The 19,381-nt window shown below is 33.2% G+C and overlaps 1 protein-coding gene across 1 annotated transcript; it reads left to right on the forward strand.

Annotated features, from left to right (window-relative positions):
* Positions 1-10,440: 10,440 nt before the first annotated feature.
* Positions 10,441-11,776, forward strand: LOC145005321 (uncharacterized). Its single transcript, XM_078964403.1, has 4 exons — positions 10,441-10,512; positions 10,599-10,848; positions 10,928-11,343; positions 11,561-11,776. The coding sequence occupies exons 1-4, from the start codon at positions 10,441-10,443 to the stop codon at positions 11,774-11,776; spliced, it is 954 nt and encodes a 317-aa protein (XP_078820529.1).
* The last annotated feature ends 7,605 nt before the right edge of the window (positions 11,777-19,381 follow it).

Below are 19,381 nucleotides of genomic sequence, written 5' to 3' on the forward strand. Positions count from 1 at the left end.
ATTCATGTCCTAGAAGTCCAGATCTGTGAATGGCATGGACTGTAATCGAGCAAATCGGTGTATTTAGTGGGTGCATGGCAACGACTCGGCGAGTCGTTCATTTGACTCGGCGAGTTTGTTCGCGAGTCTCCGAGTTTGTCCCCTTTTCGTAGTGTCGAGTGAGCAGTGAGTCACGGGGTGTGACTCAGCGAGTCGGAAGCTAAACTCATCTGTGGAGGTACTCGGCGAGTCAATGCCCTGACTCGGCGAGTTCAAGGCAATCTCCTTAGATCAAGAACAGACTCGGCGAGTTGTTCATACAACTCGGCGAGTCTTAGCATAAGTGTTCATCGGATGAAGATGAACTCGACGAGTTGTTCATACAACTCGGAGAGTAGGATGAAGGACTTGAGTATCTGTTAAGAAGGAGAACTCGTCGAGTCGTCGCCCAACTCGACGAGTAGGAACGGGATTCAGGGCAACGTTTGGGTAGGGACTCGGCGAGTTGGAAAGCCAACTCGGCGAGTCTGGTCAACTGAAAGTTGACTCTGATTTTGACCTAGGTCATGATCAGGGGTAAAGTGGTCATTTTACCCAAAGGACAGTTAGCAGTGTTTGATTGAGTATGTTGTGGGAATTGCAGCCGGAGGATTTCCGGAGCAGCAGCAGCAGCAGTAGACAATCAGTTCCCGCTCAGTTCAGCAGCTACTTCGAGGTGAGTTACCTTCCAGTAGTGGTAGGTCTACGGCCACAATGTCGGCCCATCAGTAGGAGTCATATGTTAGATGATTGTCTTTGTGATATCATCTAAGTTACTACTACCTGGTATGTTATATGCTAGCATGATATGTTATGTGTGATAATAGTAGAGTTCGGTTGTTAGGACCGGAGGGTAGTCAGACGCCCCAGAAATGTCTGACAGTACGTGATGATATGTTTGCATGCTGGCCTGTTATGTTATATGCGATAGTGGTAGTAGGAGGGGACTAGTCCCCGAGGATCGGTTGTTAGGACCGATGGGTAGTCAGCACCCCAAAATGGCTTGACATGGGTAGTCAGCACCCCATAATGGCTTGACACGGGTAGGACGGCACCCCAGAATGGCCGTATGGGTAGGTCGGCACCCCAGAATGGCCGTACCGGGTAGTCAGGCACCCCAGAATAGCCTGACAGTATATATGTTATGTGTTTGTATGGTATGTGGTACGATGGGGGAACTTACTAAACTTTGTGCTTACAGTTTGCAGTTTTGGTTTCAGGTACCTCTTCGTCAAAGGGGAAGGAGCCGGCGCGGTAGCGGCACATCATACACACACACGGGTTTCCGCACTTACGAGATTCTCTGGGATTTTTACTCTGATATTTTGGTGGTTGTATGACTTGACTTTTAGACATGGCTTACGTTTGTTATGGTTGATCAAACAATGTTCTTTTAAATATTAATGTTTTTCTAAAAGTAATGTTTTTAAAACGAAATTTTTAGACGTGAAATTTGGGTCGTTACAACGGTCTAATGAATGATGAATATGATGATGTTAAATCATTTAGTAAGATTAGTATGAGAATGGAAGTCGGCTCAAAATTTGAAAACGTGGTTGATTTTAGGAGAGCTTTGAACCACTTTGCAGTCACAAATGACTTTAACTACTACATTCAGAAAAGTGATCCGACACGATTCATAGCAAGGTGCGAAAACCTAGAATGTGAGTGGAGAATTCATGCTTCTATTACACAAGATGAAGTTACCTTTGAAGTAAGTGTATACGTTAAGTTATATTTAACATGCTTTATAATAAAAATATATCTATGTTTATTTAATTATTTTAGGTTAAAAAAATGGTACAAGTACATACTTGCACTCGAAGAAACAAGGGTGGCAATAAGCGTGCCACTCAAGGTTGGATTGCTAATGTAGTAACTAACAAGTTGAAATCTGATGGGGATGTCTCTCCATATAAGCTTAGAAATTGGATTATGAAAACTTACAATGTTGATGTGTCGTACCTAAAAGTTTTTAGATGGAAAGAGCAAGCCTATACTGACATGTATGGTAAGTGGGAAAACTCTTTCATGAAGATGGACAAATTTAGAGAAGAACTATTAAAAAGGAAGGAAGGAAGCGTTGTTGAAATTGACTTTGACAAAGTTGGAGGAAAGAAACTTTTCAAAAGGTTTTTTATTTGTTTAGCAGCTTGTTCTAGAGGGTTTGTTGCTGGTTGTCGTCCGTATATTGGTCTTGATGCTTGTCATTTAAAGTGAAAGTTTAATGGTGTCCTAGCCGCTGCAACTGGTATTGATGGTAACAATTCTATTTTTCCAATAACATATTGTGTGCCTGAATCATAAAACACATAGTCATGGACATGGTTTCTTGACTCACTTAAAAAATCAATTGGAACGCCAAATGGTCTTGTTATCTCATCGGAAATGCATAAAGGGTTAGAAGTAGCCATCATTAATGTTTATCCTAATGTTGAGCATAGAGAATGTATAAGACACTTATATAGCAACTTCAAGAAACACTTTCGTGGTGACTTCTTTAACACCAAACTATGGGCTGCTGCGAAAACCCCTACCAAGCATGACAAGTTATTAAAGGAAACTAGTGATAAAAATGAAGATGCCATTGCATATCTAAATGGCAACCACAAAAAAAATATGGAGTAGAAGCAAGTTTGGAACTACTTCAAAGTGTGATTACATCACTAATAATGTTTCAGAAACATTTAATTCTTGGATTGGTAAATGCGCTATAAACCCATGTTTGATCTTCTTGACATAATTAGGGAAAAGATTATGAAATGGTTTGATAAGAAAAGGAATTTAGTGAATATGTAGATTGGCGTATTGGTTCCTATTGCTAAAAATCATCTCAACGACATCGCTAAGGTAAGCATGCTAAATAATTAGGTTGAATAACTATATTTGTTTTAGTTTTTACTTCAATAATGCATATATCTAAAATATATATGTTTTTTTATTTTTCATATAGAACTTTGGTGAATATGAAGTTACTAGAAGTTGTGAGAATCAAGATGAAGTGAAGTACAAGGGAACACGTTGGGAGGTCAACCTAGATGAAAGAAAATGTAGTTGTCGAGTGTGGCAAGTTTAGGGTCGACCATGTGTACATGCAACAGCTTTTATTGCTTTTATAAGAGATGCTAACTGGGAAAAATATGTTGACCCCTATTTCACTATAGAGAAATTTAAATCTGCATATGCTTTTCAAATTGCTCTGATGCCTGGACAGGATCAATGGGCAAAAAGAAAATGGGGACACAATATATCCAACTATTATCAAACGCCCACCTGGACGACCAAGAAAAAATAGAATTAAATCATCAGATGAGTCTAAAAGAAGACACAAGTGTCCGCGATGTGGTGAGTATGGACATCGTCTAAATACATGTAAAAATCCAGCATCTGGAGTTTCGATCAAAGTGAAACAGCCACCTCTAAAAGGTTACTTAAATTTCCATTTTTTTTCTAGTAAATGACAATACTAACAATGAAAATAAATTTTTTATTCATTTTAGGAAACGTTGAAACAATACAAAATTGCATGGTGATTTGGGAGTTTCGGGGTCTACATAAAAAAAGCTCGTGCAATTAGTTGGTGCTTTTGATAATTTTGTTAGCTTAAGTAGTAAATGTTCTTAATTAGGTTTCAATTGATGGATTTTTTTTGTTAGTATGTGACATAAATAAATATTTTGATATTTATTTTCTTTTCATGAATTTGCATTTGTTGTCAAATTCGTATATATGGTGCAAATTTAAAGACCAGGGACTAAACTGTAATAAGTGAAAATTTAAAATTCAGGGACCAAATTGTCATAAGTGCAAACTTAAAGACCAGGGGCCAAACTGTAATAAGTGCAAATTTAAAATTCAGGGACCAAACTGTCATAAGTGCAAATTTAAAGACCGTGGACCAAACTGTAATAAATGAAATTTGAAAACCAAGGATCAAACTGTTATAAGTGAAAATTTAAAGACCAGGAACCAAACTGTAATAAGTGCCAAATTAAAATCCAGGGACCAAACTGTCATAAGTGCAAATTTAAAGACCAGGGACCAAACTGTAATAAGTGCAAATTTAAAATCCAAGGACCAAACTGTTATAAGTGCAAATTTAAAGACCAGGGACCAAACTGTAATAAGTGAAAATTTAAAATGCAGGGACCAAACTGTAATAATTGCTAAATTAAAAATTATACAGACCAAATAGTAATTAGTGTAAATTTAAAAAGTATAAGCACCAAAATATAATAAGTGATAAATTTTAAAAAGAGGGATCAAACTATAATTAATTCCAAATATATTCTTTATGGACAAAAATTGTATATATTAAAATTAAGAAGTACTCAGATCATAAATATAGCTAATGTAATTAACTATTACAAAATTAAGAAAGTTCAATGCTATATCTTATGAATTTCTCAAAGTACGATGCTATTTCTAGAATTTAACCCTTCTTTTATATCTCTTCATTTGATGAGTAGTGGATCAAATTATTGATTGAAAGCTCTTGGATACAATATATTGGAAACCCTTCATTACCAGGTAAAGGTAATGCAAAGAGTCCCCCAAAAATCATTTTGTTGGTGTAGTGAATTTGAGGATATTGAGTACGTTTTCTTTTGTGGCTTGTAACCCAGCTTCAGCTTTAGCATATGGTCAAATAGTTTATGCTTTGGATGTCAAACCTACACCAGCAGCAACAAAGAAACATGTCAAACTTAATAATTAAGGATGGCAAACACCATATTCCATGTCTTCCAATATATCACCTTCTAAACAACTTATTTCCCAATTTACCCCCTTAACAAGTCATAACTCATAACACTGGTTTCCATTGTGCATATCTTAAACTGTCAAAAATAAATAAATAAATAAAAATAAAAAGTTAAACATATAACACCCATTTAAAGCATTTTCAACAAACATTGTTATATAAATGTGACCATAAAATATGGATCTTGACAACATCATAGCGTATGTAAATTTGTAAAATTTCAAGAACATATAATGTAGCTTTACCTTTTGAGTTATATAAGATTGAGCTGACTCATAAACATCAGGCTTGTGTCGAGTTAATCATGATTCCATGGTGACTAAAAGAAGCATCTCATAAATCAAAGACACATCGTGGTTATTATGATTCCTATCACCTGCTAAAAACTCATGAACTGATCCACCAATCTGTATCCAACTTCTTCCAGGAGGCTTCTTAAGTGCCATTTTAACCATATACTCCCTCACATTTGCAACATCTTTCCACCTATTAGCACCAACATATACATTTGACAATAGCACTACATAAGCAGATTTGACAATAGCACTAAATAAGTAACAACTTTATCATCTTCAAGATTCAAATCACCTGTCTTTTGAACAATTTTGGAAGCAAGTTCCAAATTCTTGTGAATTCTACAACCACCAAGTAAAGCACCCTAGATTTGCATCAAGCAAAATATTAAAAGTTCGAAGTTCACTGGAAACCTGATTGTAGCTCAAATCAAAATAACTAAGCTATCAAATACAACATAACTAAACTAATTTTTAAAAGAATTTGAACAATTGAAACTAGGAACCCTAAAACCGAAATTGAAGAGATAGAAAATAGGAATAACTTGAAATCGACATTACCTGATGCGATGATGTGAGTGTGAGACAACATTTGCAACATCTTTCCACCTCTTAAAACCAACATATACATTTGACAATAGCACTAAATAAGCACATTTGACAATATCACTAAATAAGCAACAACTTTATCATCTTCAAGATTGAAATCACCTATCTTTTGACCAATTTTGGAAGCAAGTTCCACATTCTTGTGAATTCTACAACCACCAAGTAAAGCACCCTAGATTTGCATCATGTAGAATATTAAAAGTTCGAAGTTCATTGGAAACCTGATTGTAGCTCAAATCAAAACAACTAAGCTATCAAATACAACATAACTAAACTGATTGTTAAAATAATTTGAACAATTGAAACTAGGAACCCTAAAAACGAAATTGAAGAGATAGAATATAGGAATAGCTTGAAATCGACATTACCTGATGTGATGGTGTGAGTGTGAGACAATAGGGGGAAGAAGCATGTTGTGTGCTGCGATCGGAAGGAAGCTGCAAGACGGAAGGAAGCTGTAATCGGAAGGAAGTGCAAGACGGAAGGAAGTTGCAAGACGCAATGAATCTGAGAACCGATAACAACTAAGTTCAACGTGTGATTGCTGATCGACGATTGTGTGCGATTGTTGATCAATGGAGATGCAAGGGATTACGATTCATGAAGCAGGACGCAAGGCATCTGCGATTTCTATTTGTTCAAGTGAGGATGATTTTGGAATTTAGAAGAAGGGCAAAACTGTCTATTTCAAATGTTTTTTTGCTTTAAAATGGTAAAAAATATTATAAATCAATAAAAATATTTTAAAAAAGTAGATTTGGGTATTTATGATTTAAAAAAACATTAAGAAGGTCAAATACGATATTTAGAATTTAGGCCGGACAAATACGATATTTAGTTGTTTAGCAAGGGCGTATACGAAATTCTCCCATTTTTTGAAGTTCCCAAAACAATTGAAAACAATCCCTTTTTGAAGTTCCCAAAACAACAATATAATGCCATGGAGAACAAAAGTTTATGGGTTTCTCTTTTGACACACCAATCTAGTATAGGGTTTTTAATTTAGGCACGAACTGCACACTAATTTTGATTGTTCTGTCGTGTCATTTTTAAACCCATTTACTCAGATTTTTTAATGACATAACTCACTCACTCTCTCTCTCTCTCTCTCTCTCTCTCTATATATATATATATATATATATATATATATATATATATATATATATATATATACTAGGCGAATGCCTGTGCGTTGCACAGAAACACCTATATAGTTGAAATCTTTACAAATATATGTTTTCTTAAATATAACAATAACATTATTGTTAAATTTGATATAGTAATTTATATACAAGTTGATATAATATATTGATTATTTTGATCTATATGATAATATATACATCTATTAAAACTGCTTAATCTCAATCGTTTGAATGACTTCAACCTACGAGTTACTCATTAATGAAAATAAAAAATAATATATGGTTTAATGTTATTTATAGTTGTTGTTATTGTTAATTAATTTTGAAAATTTTATTAACTTAACGTTTTAATTTCTATCATTGTAATTATTTAAAACATCAAACATTATTTATTTTTTTATTTTTTTGAAAGCTAACAATATAATAATTTATATAGAGTTATTTTTAACTATTGTTATTATAAGTTACTTTAAGATACTTCTTTGAAAACTTTTAATGATTATAAAAACATCTTTAGCTAATATTTGAGTTAAATTGATATTACAATTTAGTTTTTTACATTTAGCACTATAATTTGTCACTTTTAGCTATTCATAAAATATTTTTTGGTTTTTTAAATGGAGTTCAAATTTATATTTAATTTGACCATGTAATGTTATATTAAAATTAACAATTTAAGTATTTTATTCAAACTGTTCAAAAAATATAGTTTTAAACTGCTAATGGTTTACATACAACAACATATTAAATCTAATTAATTAAGTATAATACGTTAAAAGTTAAAGACATAAGTTTATAAGTAGAAGTAAATATATTATTTTAATATTGAAATTTAGTTTATTTATGATTACAATTTAGGTTTGATAACCAACTTATAATCATTATTAGAAAGGTACTATAATTTATCACTTTTAACTATTTACAAAATATTCTTTGGTTTTTATAAGTTGAATTAAAATTTATATTTAAGTTGACCCTATAATGTTATATTTAAATTAATAATATATGTATTTTATTCAAACTGTTAAAAAATTGTAGCTTTAAAAGCAAAAACATCATAAATGGTCCCTGTGTTTTCCCAGATTCTGAAGTTTAGTCCCTATGGTTTAAAAATCTCATAGATGGTCCCTATGCTTTCAAAACTTTTGACAGATGGTCCTTATCCCTCACACCATTAGAAACCCACCGTTAACCCTTATTTCATTAGAATAATATAAAGGTAAATCGGTCTTTTCACTTGTGCCCTCTTTTTTATTGAGGGAAATGATTATGCAACTGTCTTCTTCACGTCAACTCCCAAACACCCTTCATTTCCCAAGAGTAAAGTGACTTCGTCTTCAACAAATCACTCTCATCTAAGAAACGAAATTAGGGTTTAGGGTTTACACAGCACCAAAGGACAATGGTTCTGTCATTATGGTGTTTGTGTGAAAAAAAATGCGTGCTTGAAGGACTTGCAATCGAGATACGCTAAGATTTTTCATAAAAAAAACCTTAAGTTTTTGTTTTCCTTGAATGTATTCGTAAAGATAAATCATCTTCTTTACCCTTTCTATTTTTGTGTTTGCAGAGGGATATGACAACTATTTCATGTTGAAGATACACTATAGTGGTGTCTTCACCAAGTCACCTGGAAGGAAATACGTCGATGGTACTATATCATACGTAGATGACGTTGACACTGATTTATTTTTAGTCCATGAACTCGATGACATGGTTTGAGAATTAGGGTACAAAGGTGAACAAACTCTTTACTACCATTTCTGTATCCCTGAATTTCCCTTAGACTACAGGATTGCCTTTAGGTAATGACCAAGATGTTCTTAAATTGGTTTCCTATGTCCCTAAGCACAGACTTGTAAAGGTCTGTATTGAAATTGGTTAGACTAGGGTAGCTAGTTATTTTAAGTCTCCTTCCAAAGTTGTTATTGAGGAACTGGAACCTGAGAGTGTGTCACCGAAACTTAATAGAAAAAAACCTTGTAGAAGAGAAGTAGGATCGTGTAGTAAAAAGCTTGAGTTAAACCACCCTGCCAACCATGTTGTTGACCAGTCACAGGTAATAGATATGGATGAAAGTCAGGATCATTCAAAGACTATTGTTCCATATGTTATGTCTCAAGTTAGCCAACGAAGTAATGTCATTAATGTGAATGAAGGATTGATCATGGGCCACATAGAAGAAGTGTGTAAGGGTAATTTAGGCAATCTTGCAGAGGAACCAATTTGTGAAGATATTGATGGACAACAAAGTGTAAGACTCGATGAATTTGAAGCATTTACAAATGATTATTAAACTTATGATGACTTTGATGTTGAGTACAGTGTACCAAACGGTGAAGACAATCAAGTAGAAATGGAAATTCTAGAGGGCATGGTAAGTGATGAGAGTGGAGATGCTTTCTATAGTCAGAATGAAGATGGTTTTGATTTTAGTGGAGATGATTCTGATGATAGTGACTACATTGTTCATGAGTCTAACTTGCAATTTGATGTGGATGTAGACATGAGTGAATTCCAAAGTGTCGTGGATGTAGATAAACATGGAATTTTAAACAAGCAAACCAAAATTATAGGTAATGACATAGTTGATGAAGAGTTGGAAGTTATTCAAAGTGATGATTATCAGTATGCGGGATTTTATGAAGATGAAAGGACAAAAATGCTTAAGGAGTTGAGTAGGTCAACTCCATGCTCACATGGGGAGATCCATTTGAAACCATATAGGGTGGGGCAGTGTTTCAAAACAAAGATGGAAATTATGGACTACATGCATGCACATGCTGTAAATACAAGGAGGTCCCTATACATAGCAAAAAATGATAAAACCAGGATAAGGGTCAAATGTGGAGGTGTTGTGGGCCAATCTAGTGAAACAGTTCAATGTGGTGGGCCATCAACTAGAAGTAAGGTAAAGTGCAAGGGACAATCTACTGAAATAGTTGAATGTGGTGGGCCATAAACTAGAAGTAAGGTAAAGTGCAAGGGCAAAAATGTGATTAGTAAAAAAGGAAAATGTCCTTGGGCAGTCCAAATCTCGAGGCCAGATGAGAATTTGGATTGGTTGGTGAAAACAGTACATGATGTCCATAAATATTTGCAGACAAGATCAGTTAAAGCTTGTACTTCCAAATATTTAGCAAACTTAATTGTTCCACAAATTCAAAGTAACCCTAAAATTCCAATCAAAGCTTTACACGAGGAGTTGTGTAAGAAGCTGGAGCTTGGTATGTCAGTTCAAAAGGTTGGTAGGGCAAAGCAAATGGTTAAACGTGTGATTAGTGGGGACTACCAACTTCAATATGGGTATCTGAGGGATTATGCTTTGGAACTGCTAAACACTAATCCTGGTTCAACTGTTAGGATAGATGTGTATCATGAACCATGCTTGTCGACTATTATAAGAACTTTTAGAAGAATATATGTATGTCTAGGTGCATTGAAGTTGGGATTCAAAGCTGGGTTAAGGGATTTCCTGGGAGTTGATTGTACATTCTTGAAAGGCCCATATCCTGGGCAGGTACTAATTGATGTGGGTCTAGACTCAAATAATGGAATATACCCTGTAGCATATGCAGTGGTAGAGGCTGAGACAACTAGTTCTTAGACCTTGTTCATGGAACTGTTAGGAGAAGACTTGGAATTGGGAGCAAATTCAAATTTTACCTTCATTTCTGATAGAAAAAAGGTATGTTTTACCTAATTATTTCTCATGATAGTGTAGCTTACTTTCTATTTTTATAAATGAAACTGACTGTATTTGCATTTGTTAAGGGGATAATACCAGCAGTTGCAAAGGTATTCCCTAATGCAGAACATAGGTTTTGTTTGAGGCATAGTCAGGAGAATTTAAAGAAACAATGGAAAGGAAAAGAGTTGAGTGACTTGGTTTGGGAATGTGGTAGAGCAACAACATTAAATCACTTTAAATATGCAATGGATGAGTTGAAGAAAATGAATGATGAAGCTCATGCTTGGTTATGTAAGATTCCTGCAGAGACATGGTCTAAATCTCACTTCAGTGGTATGTCATTTAGAAGTTGTTGAGTTTTATGTTTTAATATAAAATTTGTAATTTTTCTTTTTGAATATGTTTTTCACAGGTAGGGTACACACTGATTGTTTGTTGAATAATCTTTGTGAGGTATTCAATGCTAAGATAGAGGAAGGTAGGGATAAACCAATCATCACCTTCTTAGAGTATATTAGAGAGTATCTCATGAAGAGATTGTGTGTTGTGCAAAAGGAGATAGATAAGTGTCAAGGGGAACTAAGTACTACTGCAACTATAATTTTAAAGGAGATTAAGACTCAAGCAGCAAAGTATGTAGCTAAGTATAATGGGGCAGGAAAGTATCAAGTTTCAAGCACATGGCAGGATCAGTATGTGGTGAACCTAAATGAAAGAAGTTGCACTTGTAGGTTCTGGGAGATTACAGGTTTTCCATGTAGGCATGTTGTTTCTACTATATGGAACAAAATTGAAAATGGAGAAGATGCCTCTGATGTTGAGGATTGGGTCCATCCTTGCTATAAGTTATCAACATGGAGAGCCATGTATCTGAACAAAATTGATCCAATAAATGGTCGTTCAATGTGGCCAAAAAGTGATTGTCCACTCACTTTAACTCCACCATAACATCACACATAGGTTGTTATGTCAACTGGGCTAGATATGTACTTTTAATGCCAGCATGTATGTTAATATTTTAAATATAATAAATGCATATGTGTAGGCTGGGAGGCCAAAAAAGAAGAGAAAGAGAGGTGTTGATGAGCCCAACAACCAAACAACTAAATTGAGCAGTAAATTTCTTGCAGTCACTTGTTCAAAGTGTCATAACAAGGGGCACAATTCCAGAACATGTAAAGGGCAGGGAAGCATTAGTGAAGTTGGATCAAAGGGGAAGACACAGGGAAAAGGGAAGACACAGGCAAAGGGGAAGACATAAGGAAAGAGAAAGGGTAATTTAGGAAATTCTGTTAAGTAGTTAGTTGGATGTTTGGGTAGTTAGGTCTTTTGCAACTTAAATTGTGGTTTGGTTGTTTAAATTATGGTAATTAGGTCTTTTGTAATGTTTGTATGGGTTAAGACCTTCCATCAGTAAGTATGTTGAAATTAAGTCTCATGTTTGTATGGGTTAAACACAGACTTGTAATGATTTTATCAACATTTTGCTTATGAATTACCCTCTCCAAACCTTTCTCAAAAAGATGCATGTATAACAATGTAGATTTGAAATACCATTCCTAACCATTTGCAAGATGCAGTTATAACAATGTATCATACGAAAATGCACATCAACACCACTGATTTATAACAAAATACATAATCATCATTTCCATTAACTTAATGTGTTACACTTCATACAACAAAATGAACCCAAAAATACCCATTCCATCACAATCCAAAACCCCCTGAACTAGTTAGATGCGTACAAAAGAAACCAACCCCCCCCCCCCATCCAATTACCATCCAAATCCTTACTGGTTAAAATAAAACCAAAAAAAACATCCATGAACAGAACAACATCAGCCGGTAGTTCCACAGTTCTGCACTTGCAATCGCAACCCTCTCTTCCAATCGATTCATTGATCTTATCAAACCTGGAATCACCACCAGTGCCCTTGCACACATCAGAGGGTCAACCCACCTTACGAACCCACATCTTGAACAATTTAAAAATTGCCTTCCTGGGTTACGATCCGTCCATGAGGTCAACTTCGTTGTTTCCATTCCACATCTACAAATCGCCATCTTGTACACTAGCAGAAATCGTTTTGCAATTGGATGCATAGTAGAGTGAGAGTAGAAGAGGGTGGGTGCAAGAAGGGTTTTCAAAATATAGACATGCATTTGGTTATAAAGAAGAGGGCACAGGTGAAAAGACCGATTTAACCTTATATTATTTTAATGAAATAAGGGTTAACGGTGGGTTTCTAACGATGTGAGGGATAAGGACCACCTGTCAAAAGTTTTGAAAGCACAGGGACCATCTATGAGATTTTTAAACCACAGGGACTAAACTTCAGAATCTGGGAAAACACAGGGACCATTTATGATGTTTTTTCGCTTTAAAATGATAATGGTTTACATACAACAACATTTTAAAACTAATAAATTAAGAATAATATGTTAAAAGTTAAAAACATAACTTTATAAGTAAAAAGTAAATATATTATTTTAATATTGAAATTTAGTTTATATATGATTAAATTTTAGGTTAGAAATTTATTTAACCTTATCAACTAATTTATAATTATTATTATAAAGAAATTGAAAAGTCATGGGAGTTTCAAATGAATGTGGTGAAAGGAAAAAAAATATTCTTTTATAAGTATACTAGGCGAATATCCGTGCGTTGTGCAGAAGCATTTATATACCTGAAATCTTTACAAATATATGTTTTTTTAAATATAACAATAATGTTGTTATTAAATTTTATATAACAATTCGTATACTAAGGAGATATAATATATTGATTAATTTGAAGCGTAGATTACACGAATGGCCCTATGGTTTAGTGTAATTTGTGCGCTTAGTCCCTAACTTATTTTTTTTAACTTGGAAAGTCCCTACTATTTATTTTTGTTCGCGTTTGGTCTTTACTGTTTGTTTTTATTATGCGTTTGGTCATTGTCTTACCTAAAAAGACTATTATTTAAATTGGAAAAAGTGGTTGGGTAGGTAAGGTAAGGTGAGGGGTGGGGTTAGGGGTGTGTTTACTTAAATAAATTAAAAAATAAGGGAAAAAATAGTATTTTTAGGTAAGACAGGGACCAAGTGCGTAACAAAAACAAATAGTAGGGACCTTTTGAGTTTAAAAAATAAGTCAGGGACCAAACACACAAATTACTCTAAACCATGGGGACCATTCGTGTAATTTAGTCTATTTTGAATTATATGATAATATATACATCTATTAAAACTGCATAATCTCAATCTTTTGAATGACATCTACCCGCAGGTTACTTATGAATAAAATTAAATATAATATATGGTTTAATGTTATTTATAGTTGTTATTGTTAATTAGTTTTTTAAAATTGATTTGTTTAACGTTTTAATTTTATCATTGTAATTATTTAAAACATCAAAAAAAAATTGATTTTAAAGGTAACAATATAATCATTAATATAAAGTTATTTTTAACTATCGTTATTGTAAGTTATTTTAAGCTACTTATTTGAAAATTTTTAACGATTATAAAAATATCTTTAGCAAATATTTTAGTTAAATTGATATTGCAATTTCATTTTTGCATTTTGCACTAAAATTTATCACTTTTAACTATTCACAAAATATTTTTTGGGTTTTTTAAGTGGAACTGAAATTTATATTGAAGTTGACCCTATAATGTTATATGTAAATTAACAATTTAAGAATTTTTTTCAAACTATTTAAAGGTTGTAGCTTTAAACTGATAATGGGTTACATACAACAAAATATTAAATCTAAAAAATTAAGTATAATATGTTAAAAGTTAAAGACATAACTTTATAATTAGAAGTAAAAATATTATTTGAATATTGAAATTTAATTTATTTATGATTATACTTTAGGTTTTGATACTTAATTAACCTTATTAACCAACTTATAATCATTATTAGAAAGACACTACAATTTATCACGTTTAACTATTTATAAAATATTCTTTGGGTTGTTTAAGTTGAAGTAAAATTTATATTTAAGTTGATCATGTAAGGTTATATTTAAATTAACAATTTAAGTATTTTATACAAATTGTTCAAAATTTGTAACTTTAAAATGATAATGGTTTACATACACTAACATATTATACCTAATAAATTAAGTATAATATGTTAAAAGTTAAAAACATAACTATACAAGTAAAAGAAAATATATTCTTTTAATATTGAAATTTAGTTTATATATGATTACACTTTAGGTTTTATTTTATTTAACCTTATTAACCAACTTATAATCATTATTAGAAAGAAATTGAAAAGTCATGGGAGTTTCAATGAATGTAGTGAAAGGAAAAATGATTCCTTTATATATATACTAGGTGAATGCCCGCATGTTGCGCAGAAACACTTATATAGTTGAAGTCTTTACAATTATATGATTTTTTGAATATAACAATAACGTTGTCGTTAAATTTGATATAATAATTTCTATATACTATATTGATATAATATATTGATTATTTTGAATTATATGATAATACATACATTTATTATAACTTCATAATCTCAATCGTTTGAATGACTTCTACCCGCGAGTTACACATGAATAAAATTAAATATAATATATGATTTGATGTTATTTATAGTTGTTTTTATTGTTAATTACTTTTTTAAAATTTATTTGCTTAATGTTTTAATTTCTATCATTATCATTATTTAAAACATCAAATATTGTTTTTTATTTCAAATCTAACAATATAGTCATTTATATAGAGTTGTGTTTAATTATTATTATTGTAAGTTATTTTAAGCTACTTATTTGGAAACTTTTAACGATTATAAAAATATATTTAAGAAATATTTTAGTTAAATTGAAATTACAATTTAGTTTTTGCTTTTATCACTACAATTTATCACTTTTAACTATTATAAAATATTCTTTAGTTTTTTTAAATGTAACTGAAATTTATATTTGAGTTGACATTGTAATGCGCAGAAAAACCTATATAGTTCAAGTCTTTACAAATATATATATTTTAAAATATAACACTAACGTTGTTGTTAAATTTGATATAATAATTCGTATATTAATTTGATATAATATATTGACTATTTTGAATTATATGATAATATATAAATATATTATAACGTCATAATCTCAATCGTTTGAATGACTTCTACTCGCGAGTTACACATCAATAAAATTAAATATTATATATGGCTTAATATTATTTATAGTTGTTATTTTTAACTAATTTTTTAAAATATAATTGCTTAATGTTTTAATTTCTATCATTATAATTATTTAAAACATCGAACATTATTTTTTGATTTTAAAGGTAACAATATAATCATTTATATAGAGTTATTTTTAATTATTGTTATTATAAGTTATTTTAAGCTACTTATTTGAAATTTTTTAACGATTATATAAATATATTTAGGAAATATTTTAGTTAAACTGATATTACCATTTACTTTTTTGCATTTATCACTTTTAACTATTTACAAAATATTATTTGGTTTTTTTTAGTGGAACTGAAATTTATATTTAAGTTGACACTGTAATGTTATATTTAAATTAACAATTTAAGTATTTTGTCCAAACTGTTTAAAAATTGTAGCTTTAAACTGATAATGGTTTACATGCAATGTAACGTCTGTGTTTCCGGGCATGCCACTTTTAGCAATGCAATAGTCTAGGTTAACATTTATAACCCATTTTGAAATAATAAGATTGTATTATTTGAGTATTATGTGTTTTGTGCTTAATTGCTTAATTATGTGTTTTGATTAATTAAGAATAAAAAATAAGCGTCAAAATTTAAGTGTAAAATAAACTTAATAACTTTGATTAATGTTGTAGTAGTTGAAACGAGGTTTCCGAATATATATAGAACGCCCAAATCTGACTTCGTATGAGGAAGTTATGATTTATCGAAGTTTCGGCTTTGCAATATGCAGCCTGTTTTACTCAATTTGAGATCGAAGGGTTTTTAGCCAAAGCAATCTAAATGAGAATCGAAGATCTCATTGTTGGTATCGAAGCGATAAAAATTTAGGCGAGGACGGACGTCAAACGAAGAAGTTATGAATTTATAACGAAGTTTGTCTGTCGCGGCCTATTAAAAATAAATAATTAAAATAAATTCAAAATTAGCCGACAAAGTCTAAACGAAAGTTGTAGAGCATAGTCTCACCTTTCCGTGGATATAAAGAACGTCGAAAACGGAGTTCGTATGAAGAAGATATGAATTTCCGAAGTTTGATAATTAATTTGTATTTATTTTTAAATGGAAATTCGGATGCATTATCCGAAGAGTAGTCACCGGTCCGATCCGACTTACGCCCCGCGTAAGCGAGTACGCCCCGCGTACTCCGAGGGATGTCGACACTCGCACTCGAGTCTTCGGATACGTAAGCAGTGACATATTCGGACCAGTACACCCCGCGTACTGGCGTACGCCCCGCGTACTCCGAGGCTCCAGCCTCCTATAAATAGGATCCGAAGGCAGCCAAGTCTTTTGCTCATTTTCTCTCTTCTCTCTCCCGTTTTGCATCGTTTTGCATGCCAGAAATATCGCGAAGCCCCAGTATCATACTCTAGCCCCGAGGCAAGTCCCGAGATCCCGAAGATCCCGAGAAGTGCGGTTTCCGAGTCGAAGCTCTGCCCGCGAGAAGTTCGATTTTTGAAGAGATCTTCCAGATCTGCTGAGGATTACTACTTCTGCAAGTCGTAGTGTTGTCCAATCATCTTCTGATCAAGTGAGTGTATACTACCTTTCATAAACACGATAATAATACAAGTTTGGTTCGAGTGTATTAAGTATATTGTTGTTTATAGGTGTGAGTGTGTAGTTACTTTCTTCTATCGCATAATTATGAAGTATTTTATACGGAATACATATTATGTGTATAATTTTGTGGTTATGTGTGTGAATGTGTATTCACTTTCTTTTACCTCATAGATATGATTTATTCTCTATGAGATATGTGTTATGTATGTGTGTGCCGATATATGTGTTGGTTAAAGCATGCTATACAGGTTTTTAAACTATGTATACAAATGTATATTTTTATCTACTAATATGTTGGGTAGAACATGGGTAGATAGTTGGTGTGTAATAAACAGATGAGAGGCCTCGTTGTAGTTTGATTTAGTCATCTAGCGGAGTTTAGATGACGACCACATACTTTTCTAGATAGTCTTGTGGAAACATTAGCAGGTTCGCCACCTGTAGGTGTTAATGAACTTGGGTGTTCATTCGCTGCACTCCATCCCCCTCATGGTTGCCTTATTTGACTTATATTGCTGAGGTACCCCCGAAGCATGTGTTGTCTCCTCGATGAAATATTCTTAGACTAGGTCCCTTATGATTAGTTGTATTAGGGACATTAAAGTGAGAATAACGGGAATGGGTAATTAGGTTATTGTTGGTTGGTGAAAATTAAATATGATATTTATTGGGGGTTGAAAACCCTATATGCTCACCAAACTCCCAAGCCTGACCCACTCAGTTTTAAATTGTATTACAGGAAGTGGCGGAAGGGCATGAGATAGATGAACCATCAAGTTGTTTTGTTTACAAGTCTACATATGTTTATATTTGTTAAATGACTTGTAATGTATTCGTTTATGCTTATTGGTCTGTATCGGAACATGACACCCCAAGTTTTGATTATAATGAAAATACATTTCTTTTATGAAATGCTTCGGTAAACATTGTTTTATCATGTTTTGTTTTTGGGAACAAATTCCGCAACTCTTTCAAATCAAAAGGATTTACTCTGAAAATATTTAAAAGTATAAATGAAAATCGGTCTTTTCTGGCCGAGATTTTGGAGATGTCACAGTTGGTATCAGAGCATTAGTTTAAGCGAACTAGGAATTTGTAGGATTTCTAGACTTAAACTTAGAATGCTAAGTGGAATTTTGAGATGTGTGTCTGTTGTGATTTAGACACGAGCACTATTTTATTTTAGGAAAGTTGTCTAAAATGCTTTATGTGCTAAATGTTATATGTTGCCATATATGATATTATTTGTTCGGATCTATGGTCTGTTGCCGACCGGATCTAGAAACCTTATGTGTGTAGGATTCTAAGCGTACGTCTATGATATTAGAACTAGCATGTAAACGTTTCGGAGTGATAAGGATGATTTGATTATCTATCATGATCGAGGATCTAATTTCACCTTATTCGGTGTGTAGATCAAAATGGTGAGAACAAGAAGTGGAGTTGGAAATGCTGACGAAAACAAGAATCAACCACCAGTGATTGAGCCAATACCTGTCGTAGCAGCAGCACCTGAGCCAATAACCATGGTTGGTGTGCAATTGATGATTCAGATGATGTTGGATCGTCAGATGGATGAAACTAGACGATTGCTTCAACAGAATCATGAAGAACTGTCGATTTGTGTGGAAGAGCCTGAATTAAATGAAGGGCACTCGGAAGGTGGAAACTTCAGTGGGTCTGTTGGTCCAGCCAACCCACCGATAGTTAGGCAAGATAACCGTGAAGGAAGGAATGATGGAATGGGATGCAAGTACAAGGACTTTTTGACTTGCAAACCATCGACCTTCAATGGAAAGGAGGATCCGATTGGGGTTATGGATTGGATCTCCGAAATGGAGCTAGCCTTCATGACTTGTGGCTGCAGAGGTAAATTGCAGACTATCTATGCCATGCGTCAATTCCGAGGTGGAGCCGTTCGTTGGTGGAACACTCTAGGGAAGACCTTAAGCCCTAATGAGCCACTGCAATTGTCATGGGAAGAATTCTTGGTGCAGTTCAAGCGCAAGTTCTGCGCGGCTCCAAATCTGTTGGAGTTGGAGAATAAGTTTTTGACATTGACGAAGGGTAGCATGTCAGTTGATGAATACACCAATAACTTCACCGATAA

This window comes from Lactuca saligna, chromosome 1 (assembly GCF_052625555.1).
Source record: "Lactuca saligna cultivar CGN05327 chromosome 1, ASM5262555v1, whole genome shotgun sequence".
In the NCBI taxonomy this organism is placed as follows: Eukaryota; Viridiplantae; Streptophyta; class Magnoliopsida; order Asterales; family Asteraceae; genus Lactuca; species Lactuca saligna.